This window comes from Osmerus eperlanus, chromosome 13 (assembly GCF_963692335.1).
Source record: "Osmerus eperlanus chromosome 13, fOsmEpe2.1, whole genome shotgun sequence".
NCBI classification, from domain to species: Eukaryota; Metazoa; Chordata; class Actinopteri; order Osmeriformes; family Osmeridae; genus Osmerus; species Osmerus eperlanus.
Genome location: NC_085030.1, coordinates 4545731 through 4556539, shown reverse-complemented (window position 1 = coordinate 4556539; position 10809 = coordinate 4545731). Strand labels below are relative to the sequence as shown.

Genomic DNA, 10809 nt, shown 5'->3' with positions numbered 1-10809 from the left:
TCTAAAGTTTATATAAGGCAGGGTTTTAGGGTTGTTCTGGATCACTCTGGCGAACGACCTGTGGCTAGCACCTCCTTCGTTATGACTGATCACAAAGTACTTTGTTAAATCATGATCTGTATAAGCAAAATAAATTTATTGTAACCGCCATCTCTTGACTATTCAAATCTACACAGTGCCGCTTGAATTTCTACCATTACACAAGTTGACACTTCATTTTGGTAGCTCTAATCTGCTACAGCACAACAGCGCTCTCCCCCCTCCCCACACCAGTGACCATGCTCATGGCCCGGACCCTTCCGGAACAGCACAGGGTTTCCCTGGAGCTGCTATCCGGAGCAATGACAGTGATGTATAAGACCCCATTGATATGTTAACACGACGGAACCTTGATCCCCACTGGGTCTTCTGAGCCCTCTTGCTGCTTTCCCATGACCATCCTCTTGCTCCTAAGAGGTCAAACCGTCTACGACACAGACCTGATGGCCAGCCCCCGTGTTCCTGTGAAAGACGCTTCTTTCACCCTCTTCAAGAAGGTTGACGAGGGCATGTGTGGTCCTGACGGCGTCAAGGTCATTGTGGGCCACCACTACGACCACTTTGAGAGCGTCAAGGTCATGCTCATGGCCCGGGTCTTTCCGGAACAGCACAGGGTTTCCCTGGAGCTGTTTGGCTGTGACCACTAGCTGACATCCACAATGTCCACAAAACAACAAACCTATCATGGAAACGGGTCTTAATATCACCCGATCTTTCTTTCAACACATGCACCCTGGTGTTCACATACAAGATGTACTTTGCCTAAACCTGCAGTAGACCTCATGTTCTGTTCTGTTCCCTCTGATCTGTCTCAAGCCTCCTTCATGCTGTTTCTCTGTCTCCTGCCTCTGGCTCTCTTATGGAATGCTCTGCAGGGTTCTAAGGTGCTTGGGTTCATGTGTCTTTTTCATTGAAGAATTGAACCACATGGAGAGTCTAAAAGGGTTTACATTGAAATGATGCCACATTTGAACTTTGATGTTTTGATTTGATTTGAACACATTTGATGTTTGAATACTGTACTTCAACTGTTTGGACCCTAGTGTAGCAGAGACTATATATTTTCAGTTTTATGTATACAGTATATATGTATATATATTTGTAAATCAAAATAATGAACACTGACAAACACGCTATTTTCAGTAAATCCCCATAAATAAAAAGTCAACCACAAAAAAAGACATGGCTACAAAGTACATTTTCTTTTGTGCTCAGGCTCTGTGATGGACACAGGTTATGTCCAAGGGGTCCATATTGATGATATTGCCTGGTCCTCAGGTCCCTCTCACTGTTGGGGAGCCTCTCTAGTCCTCCTCTTCTGAGGAGGCAGAGCAGCAGGTAAAGAGCTTCCTCATTCGACGGAGGAATCCTCTCATCCCCCCCCTTATCTCCTCCCCTCCATCCTCCTCCTGTTGTCCGCCCACTGAGGAAGAAAACCTTCATTAACACTGTATCTGCATGTTCTCCACACAGCTTCCTGGTATCTGAGAAGTGTGTATGCAGTAGAACTTGTGCATGTAGCTTCCTGGTATCTGAGAAGTGTGTATGTAGTAGAACTTGTGCATGTAGCTTCCTGGTATCTGAGAAGGTACTCACCAATGCAGCTCTCCTGTTCCACGTCAGCTGGGACCTCACTGGTCTGTGAACAGACAATACTAAGCATGTGAGACCATAAACTATACTGTAGAGCAATGGCATAAACTTCCAAACTGAAGCATATTCATACCACATGTACAATGGTATTATTCAGTCTGGTGAAACTTGTCAACAAAAGAATGATTTCATGTTCACACCATGAGGAGTCTTGGAGCCTCCTGAGGGAAGACACCATGGATGCTCAGCAGTGGCTCATCTTCTAGAAGCAACAGCATCTTGGCAGAAGCTCCATCCAGGGTCTTGGTGCTGGTGAGGCCAGCCTCTAGATCCAGGGTCTTGGTGCTGGTGAGGCCAGCCTCTAGATCCAGGGTCTTGGTGCTGGTGAGGCCAGCCTCTAGATCCAGGGTCTTGGTGCTGGTGAGGCCAGCCTCTAGGGCCAAGGTCTTGCTGCTGGTGAGGCCAGCCTCTAGGGCCAGGGTCTTGGTGCTGGTGAGGCCAGCCTCTAGATCCAGGGTCTTGGTGCTGGTGAGGCCAGCCTCTAGATCCAGGGTCTTGGTGCTGGTGAGGCCAGCCTCTAGATCCAGGGTCTTGGTGCTGGTGAGGCCAGCCTCTAGGGCCAGGGTCTTGCTGCTGGTGAGGCCAGCCTCTAGGGCCAGGGTCTTGGTGCTGGTGAGGCCAGCCTCTAGATCCAGGGTCTTGGTGTTGGTGAGGCCAGCCTCTAGATCCAGGGTCTTGGTGCTGGTGAGGCCAGCCTCTAGATACAGGGTCTTGGTGCTGGTGAGGCCAGCCTCTAGACCCAGGGTCTTGGTGCTGGTGAGGCTAGCCTCTAGGGCCAGGGTCTTGGTGCTGGTGAGGCCAGCCTCTAGGGCCAGCTTTGAGGCCTTGCCTCTGTCCAGCTTCCCCTCAGCAGCATGAGCCCCAGCCTCCCTCAGGGTGAGGTCGAGGCCAGACTCAGCCAGAGAAGCTGTGGACAGCTGAGATGTAGTCAGATGTCTGTTCTGACTGGTCTTCATGTCAGCTCCAGCACTGGCCAGGGCCTTGATCTCCTTCTGGTCCTGGATGATGGCCTTGATGGTGAGGCCTTTCTCCATTGAGGTAGGCCAAGACTGGAGGGAGAATTAAGGTTCAGTTGCCATTGAAAACAATGTCCCATTTTGGTCACGATTACACTGAACCCAAAGCCAACTATGAATCAATTTGCTTTCTTCACCTTTTCTGCCTGGGGATCAGTGTCCACGGTGATGCTCTCCTTGAGGCTGAAGGAGCTCTCAGCACCTGGCTTGTTATGACCCTGTTGATAGACAGTTCAAACAGTGAGACTTAGTTTAAGAGCTAGTTTATGCCCACATGTTCTGGAGCTGTCGAGAGAGAAACGTGAAATGTGAGTGATTTTGACATCTATAAGCTCCAGACTGAAAACACAATGACCTTGTTCCCCCTTGCCACCTCATCCACCAACTTCCTGGTTGCCTCCAGAGAATGCAAGTTGTAGCTGTCATTCAGCAGGCAGAAAGTGGAAGACTCCACCTCAAACCTGTCAAAGACAGCCTTCACCACATCCCGGGCCAGAGCTGAGGTGATGAACACAATCTTGTGCACCGGGACGTCCCCGTACGGAGCCAGGACAGAGGTGACGGTGTCCTTCAGCAGCCACCGGATCTCCTCCATGGCGGCCTTGGCCCTCAGCCCGTCTACGGAGGTCCAGGTGGTTCCTCCCTGGGTACCTCCACCCAGCAGGTGGCGGAAGGTGATGGTGACCAGCCTGGGGGTGAGCTCTCCAGTTTCCTGCAGGAGACTGGGAGCTCCGGGGACCTCAGAGGTGGAGTGAGAGGGCATCAGGCTGTGAGGAAGGCCAGAGAGCAGATGTCTGACCTCGGTCTCTACACACGGTCTGAACATCTTCATACTCCTATGAAGTCCCTCCATGGTGACCTTCACCAGAGAAAAATAGAAGAGAGTTAGAGAGAGTGACAGAGACAGAGAGAGAAAGAGATAGAGAGAGACAAAGAGAGAGAGACAGAGAGACAGAGAGAGAGAGAGAGAGAGAGAGACACACAGAGAGAGAGAGAGAGGGAGAGAGAGAGAGAGAGACACAGAGAGAGAGAGAGAGAGAGAGAGAGAGAGAGAGAGAGAGAGAGAGAGACAGAGAGAGAGAGAGAGAGAGAGAGAGAGAGAGAGAGAGAGAGAGAGACAGAGAGAGAGAGAGAGAGAGAGAGAGAGAGAGAGAGAGAGAGAGAGAGAGAGAGAGAGAGAGAGAGAGAAAGTTGACAGACAGAGAAATACAGGAAATCCTTTGTTCCAGAATGTGATGTACTGTTTCTCTACACCAGGTTGTTGTCATGTACCTTTCTGCCAAACAGCCCAGAGAGACGACACTCCTTCTCGGTCTCTCTGAGTATCTCCTCCTGGATCTTCAGCAGCTGGTCGCGTCTCTTCATATACCAGACCTGAGTACAGAAACACCATCAAAAGATCAATTGTTTTCTATGTGCAATCACACAGTAACAACTTGAATAAATAAATGTAACTTGTACTGTTACTGTTTTCAATATAGAGACCGTAATACGAGTCTTTGGTTCTCTGGGAGTTTGTACTGTGAACAAGGTCCACTGTGAAGCTCTTACCCTGATGGCAGTCAGCTGTCGCAAGTCATGATTGCAGGCCCGGCACCTTCAAAATAGAAGAAATAAAAAACAGCAAACCATCACTTTTCTAATGACAATTGCTCTCTCTCTCTCTCTCTCTCTCTCTCTCTCTCTCTCTCTCTCTCTCTCTCTCTCTCTCTCAATTCAATTCAATTCAATTCAGCTTTATTAGCATGACAGTCATTTCAACCGTATTGCCAAAGCAAGACGCACAATAACAGACAACCATACATCAACAACAATATTCAAACACAACATAAGGAACAACAGTCTGTATCGTCCGGAACATGTGGTAACAACAAAGTGTCGAGAGCAGAAAACAACAAATCGAAACAAAAACAACCTAAGTAAATAGCTACATTGAGATGGACAACACATATTACAAATAGGATTTCAAGGCTGGTCACATTACATTCAGGTTTTCCCTGATTTCATGGCACTCTTTTAGAAATCGTCCAGATAGGGGGGCTGTGTGTCCCTCCCCTAAGAGCACTTTTAGCTTTTCATTATCAGACAGTGTGGTGAATGATGGTACAAGGGATTCAAATGTATCAAAGAAATGCTGTCTGGTATGTCTGTACCGTTGGCAGTGTAGTAAAAAGTGCATCTCTGTCTCTACCTCACCTGTAGTACAGTGGCCACACACTCTGGACTCTTCTGGTAACCAGGTTTTCTTATGTCTGCCTTTTTCAATGGCCAGACTGTGGTCACTGATCCTGTATTTGGTCAGGATCTGTCTCTGTTTTACGTCTTTTACAGTATAAAGATATTTAGCCAATTCATAGTTTCTGTTTAGGGCCCGATAGCAACTTAGTTTGTTTTGTTTTTTGGTTTGGTTGTTCCAATGTTCCAGATAGGCCTTTTTGGTTTGTTGGACAATTTGGTTTACTCTGATTGGTGATTGTGAAGCAGTGCTGGTCTGAGGTGGGGCAATGTTAGGTGTTGGTTGGTTAATTAGTCTCATGACCAGCTGACTGAAAGGACTCTTTTGGGGGTTCAATTCTTGGGTTTTCAGTGCTTCAAATTGCAGAGTATCTTGGGGACTTAATTTGAGATGTATCCAGAATTTTAGTGATCTTTTTTTGATGTTTATAATTAATGGATATCGGCCTAATTCTGCTCTGCATGCATTGGTGGGTGTTTTCCTTTGTATATTCAATATAATTCGACAGAATTCAGCATGCAGGGCCTCTATTGGATGTTTGTCCCATCTAGGGTAGTCATGCTGACTGAGTGGACCCCATACCTCACTGCCATATAGAGCTATTGGTGCTATTACGCTATCAAATATTTTAGTCCAGATTCTAATTGGTATGTCTATTTTATGGAATTTTTTTCTAATTGCAAAAAAGGCTCTAGAGGCTTTCTCCTTCAGCGCATTCACTGCCAGTCCAAAGTTTCCTGAGGCACTGATTTTGATCCCCAGGTAGTCATAGGACAGGGTGTGCTCTAGTGTGGTGTTTCCTAGAGTGAATATATGTTTGTTTTCCTGAGATCTGGGCTTTTTCTGGAAGATCATTATTTGAGACTTTTTAAAGTTTACTGTCAGGGCCCAGTTCTGACAGTATTGCTCTAGCAGATCCAGATGTTGCTGTAAGCCCTGCTCTGTGGGTGACAACAGCACCAGGTCATCCGCATAGAGTAGGAATTTTACCTCCCTTTTATTCAGGTTGAGGCCAGGGGCTGTAGATTGTTCCAACAATACTGCTAGCTCATCAATGTAGATATTGAAGAGCGTTGGAGATAAGTTGCATCCCTGGCGAACACCTTGTCCTTGAGTGAAGAAGTCCGTTCTTTTATTGTTAATTTTTATCCCGCACTTATTTTTGACATAGATTGATTTGATTATGTCATAAACTTTACCTCCTATACCACTTTGGAGAATTTTATAGTATAATCCTTCTTGCCAGATTGAATCAAAAGCTTTCTTAAAGTCAATAAAGCATGCAAAAATCTTTTTTTGTTTGTTTTGGTATATGTGTTGATCTATTAGGGTGTGTAGGGTGTAAACATGATCAGTAGTGCGGTGATTTGGTAGGAAGCCAATTTGTGCTTTACTCAAGACATTGTGTTCCGTAAGGAAGGCCAGCATTCGGGCATTGATAATGCTGCAGAAGACCTTCCCCATGTTACTGCTCACACAGATGCCTCGGTAGTTATTTGGGTCTAATTTGTCTCCACTCTTGAATATTGGGGAAATAAACCCTTGACTCCATATTTCAGGGAAGCAGCCCGCTTCAAGGACCAGGTTGAACAGCTTAAGCAGGGCCTGCTGCAGCTCAGGAGTGCTGTTTTTAAGCATCTCTGTCCTGATACTGTCAGGACCGCTGGCTTTTCCTGATCTTAATTTTTTTATATTGTCTTCTAGTTCTTTTATTGTAATTTGGTAATCAAGTGGGTCCTGATTGTTCTTGATGGTTGTTTCAAGTATTCGTAATTTATCTTGTATCTGTTTCTGGTTAGAGTTTAGACTGTTAAGTGGCATTTCTTTATACAGGTTTTCCAAATGTGTTTTCCAAATGTGACCATTTTGAATGGTTAAGTGTTTGTTTTCATTTTTGTTTAAGTTCTTCCATTTTTTCCAGAATAGATTTTGGTCAATTGAGTCTTCAATTTCTTTTAGCTTTTGATTGTAATGTTTTCCTTTTTTTTGCTTTAGAGTTCGTTTGTATGCTCTCAGTGTTTCGGCATAATTCTGACGCAGGTCTGTGTTTTGAGGTTGATGGTGTTTTTGATTAGACAGATTTCTTAATTTTTTTCTGATGTTTTTACAGTCTTCATCAAACCACTCATCACCTTTGGGCTTCTGTTTTGTCTTATAACTCTTTTTAGTAAGACCTGCTTTATTGGCGGATTTGTGAAAGATTTTAATAATTTCTGTTACTGCCCTATTTATTTCAGATTGATTTGTTTGGAATTTTGCAGAGAGAAAATCATGAATTAGGTTGGTAATTTTAGGAGAAGTTAATATATTTTTAAAAGTGTCATCACTGTCAGGAGCCCATTTGTATGATGTTTGTAGTTCAAACATTTTGCAGGGCTCAGGTTGTTTGTTATTTTTTTGTCCATTTGTTTTCAGATAGACATTTATCTGACAGTGGTCTGTTAGTGGTGTCTGAGGTCTGACAGTGAATGCGCTGATGGAGGAGGGGTCCACGTCAGTGATAGCGTAGTCGACTACACTAGTTCCAAGAGTTGAACAGTATGTGAACCTTCCTAAAGAGTCCCCTCTGGTCCTACCATTGAGCATGTACAGGCCTAGGGAGCGACAGAGATGCACTAATTCTTTGCCCGTTTTGTTTACAATACGATCAGGGTTGTTTCTCTGGGAGATCGTGTAGGTATGGTACAGTGAGGGTTGTCTAAAGATGTGATTCTTACAAGCAGCATCAACCATGTCAGGCTCACATCCTGTTCTGGCATTCAGGTCTCCAATCAGCAAGATATTACCCTGTCTCTCTCTCTCGCTCTCTCTCTCTCTCTCTCTCTCTCTCTCTCTCTTTGTCTCTCTTCCCCTTTTTCTGTTGCCTCTTTCTCTCACTACACATCCCTCTTTCTTTTTCACTCTCCCTCTCTCCCTGTCCCTTTTCCAGCCTCTCTCTCTCTCTCTCTCTCTCTCTCTCTCTCTCTCTCTCTCTCTCTCTCTCTCTCTCTCTCTCTCTCTCTCTCTCTCTCTCTCTCTCCATATATCTCTGTTAAACTCCCTTTACCCTTTTATTTCCACCAAACTGAGCTGAACGAGGTGGAATAGAGAGTCCTGATGGCTTCCTTATCTTGATTCCACTGAGCAAATAACAGACTCAAACTGTCCCGGAATCTGTCCAGCTCATTCAATTTATTTATGATTTATTGGATACATTTGACCCATTTGGTGCGGGTGGGAAGGAAGAGATTTAAGTATGAATTGGCTAGGTGCCTCGACTGACAGAGACAGGGTCATTTGAAGCTTCCCAGCTTCTCAGTCCTGCACAAAATTGCCTGCAGTGCCCAGGGGCATTCTTCCGATGATATTTGTTTGGTGTTTTTGTTGTTCCCATTCCGCGGGAAGGTGACCTGTCGGCGGACAATCGCCGTGCGCTGCGGTCGGGGCCCGAGGCGGCCATTTTAGAGGCGTTATCGCCACGGCTCAGCAGCCTGCCAGGGGTTGAGATTCCACTGGGAAAGAGAAGAGAGAGAGAGAGAAAGAAGAGAGAGAACGAGAAATAAAGACAGCGCGATGGAATTCGCCAAACGTGTCCCCAGATGTTTCGCGCTGTTTTCGGTCAGGGAGGGAGGAGAAGTGGATATTTGCTGTCGGGCGTCATTTTTGGGTGGCACTGATGGGACTCTAACTTTGGGGGGGGGGGGGGGGGGGGAGTGTAAAATGTATTCAACATTCATCATCCTCTGGTCACATTGACACTCCTGACATCACAGCTGTCAAACAGAGTCACTCACAGGTGAGGAAGCTGGAGTCCACAGGGGGAAAGCTTTCATCTGCGGCCCCAAACACTCATGCTGCAGTGCTGTGGCTCGTTCAGTCTCCTTGGCCTGACAACGACTCGTTGGGGTGAGGTGTACTTAGGCCAATGGGTGTCCTCCTGGTGGCCCTCGGTGACTTCATTCAAATGGTGAAACCACCAGCCGGCATCAACCTGAGAGCCACCTGTTGGCCTGATTGACAGCTGCACCGGGTGCAACCGTGACCTCAGTGCATCTGGAGAAGGTTGTTTACGTCTACGACAGCCAACAGAGAGCTATTACCGTTTGCGGATCCCCGGGGTTGAAGTAAGTACCCTGTGTTAGGACGCATGGTTGAGGATGGGGGGGTCTGGATGAAACCGTCTGTGGTGCATGGTGGTTGCTGGTCCTGGTAGCTGATGCTGGTGGGAGGCAGGACTGTGGCAGGACTGGTTCCTACTGGTTGGTGGCTCATCACCTGTGCTACTCATCTGTCCGTCAATACTAAAAGCCAGAATGCTATGTTTCTGGACTTGACCTGTGGGTCAAGTGATCTGGTTCTGGTGGGTCAGTGTCAGCCAAACAGCTCTGGGCAGGAAGGTAATGAATAATGGAACATCCATTTCATACATTATCAACAACTCTGAGATAATATGGTGGCGACCGATGAGGAGTTGGGTTTGTTTATTTTACTCTATGTTTCAAGACAGTTCCCAGGTACATCATGAACTTCCTTTCAATAGCAACAGAGTACTCAATGTGTCTCCAAACAGGGTATTTGCAGGTGATACACAGAGAGAGACACAGAGAGAGAGACAGAGAGAGACGCAGAGAGAGACACAGAGAGAGAGATAGAGAGAGAGAGAGAGAGAGAGAGAGAGAGAGAGAGAGAGAGAGAGAGAGAGAGAGAGAGACTGAGATGTGGAGCAGCTGGAGGTGTAGAGGGGGACGTGGACACAGTCTTTTTTCGGCGAGAGGACAGACGCAGAGAGAATAGAGTCAGAGAGAATAGAGTCAGAGAGGATAGAGTCAGAGAGGATAGAGTCAGAGAGGATAGAGTCAGAGAGAATAGAGTCAGAGAGGATAGAGTCAGAGAGAATAGAGTCAGAGAGGATAGAGTCAGAGAGGATAGAGTCAGAGAGGATAGAGTCAGAGAGGATAGAGGCGGAGAGGGGAGAGGCTCAAGGGCGGCAGCTGGCGTGAGTTAGAGAGGAGCATCGCGAGGAAAAACGGATGAGGAGGAGAAAAAAAAGAATTAGAAACCGGAGAAGGGAGATAAAAGAAACCATAAAAAGTGTTTGTGTGTGGATATAAAGAGAGATACAGAGAGAGAGAAGGGAGGGGAGGGAGGAGAGAAACCAATGGATACAGTGTGGAGATAGAGCAGCACAAACAGAGCATGCTGCACACCAATGGAGAGAAGGGAGAAAGAGATGGATAGTGAGAGAGAGAGATAGTGAGAGAGAGAGTGAGAGAGAGAGAGAGAGAGAGAGAGAGAGAGAGAGATAGTGAGAGAGAGAGAGAGAGAGAGAGAGAGAGAGAGAGAGAGAGAGAGAGAGAGAGAGAGAGAGAGAGAGTGAAAGGGAGGGAGGGAGGGACATCAGGCAGCAGTAATTTGAGCTCTCTAAGTGGCTGGCAGGCCCAGCGTGTTGCTGCATGGCCGATGAGGTGTCTGACAGAACAGCATTAATTTGGAACCAACTAAAACAAGCTGGGGAATAATGGAACAGTGAGGGGCTGGGGAGGAGGGGGGATGGATGGAGGGATTGATGGAGTGGGGGGGGGTGGGCGAGGCAGACGTAAAAGAGGAGTGTGGGTGGGTGGGACAATGCTGTGAATGGGGGGGTGACAGGGGAAAGGATGGTGGATGGAAAAGGAGAAGCGAGAGAGAGATGGTGGGAGGATGTGAGGGAGGGAGGGAGGATGTGAGGGAGGGAGGGAGGATGGGAGGGAGGGTGCAGTAAAGAGGAGGAAACTATGTGGATGCAGCATCACTGGTCCTGTGCCAAATTCTGTAGCTGCCGGTTGTAGCAGTGTAATGGCCCGCTATAAATAGACAAATAGAACACAGAGGGAGTGATTTAGAAAT

The 10809-nt window shown here is 46.8% G+C and overlaps 2 protein-coding genes across 2 annotated transcripts; one reads left to right on the top strand and one right to left on the bottom strand.

Annotated features, from left to right (window-relative positions):
* The first annotated feature begins 389 nt into the window (after positions 1-389).
* LOC134032629 (hemopexin-like) lies at positions 390-780 on the top strand. Its single transcript, XM_062476646.1, has one exon. The coding sequence runs from the start codon at positions 432-434 to the stop codon at positions 684-686; it is 255 nt and encodes an 84-aa protein (XP_062332630.1). The 5' UTR covers positions 390-431; the 3' UTR covers positions 687-780.
* A 563-nt stretch (positions 781-1343) lies between these two features.
* LOC134032840 (uncharacterized) lies at positions 1344-3931 on the bottom strand. The gene is made up of 4 exons (XM_062476898.1): positions 3064-3931; positions 2846-2926; positions 2432-2741; positions 1344-1357 (listed from the first exon to the last, which is right to left on the bottom strand). The coding sequence occupies exons 1-4, from the start codon at positions 3559-3561 to the stop codon at positions 1344-1346; spliced, it is 903 nt and encodes a 300-aa protein (XP_062332882.1). The 5' UTR covers positions 3562-3931.
* Positions 3932-10809: the final 6878 nt, after the last annotated feature.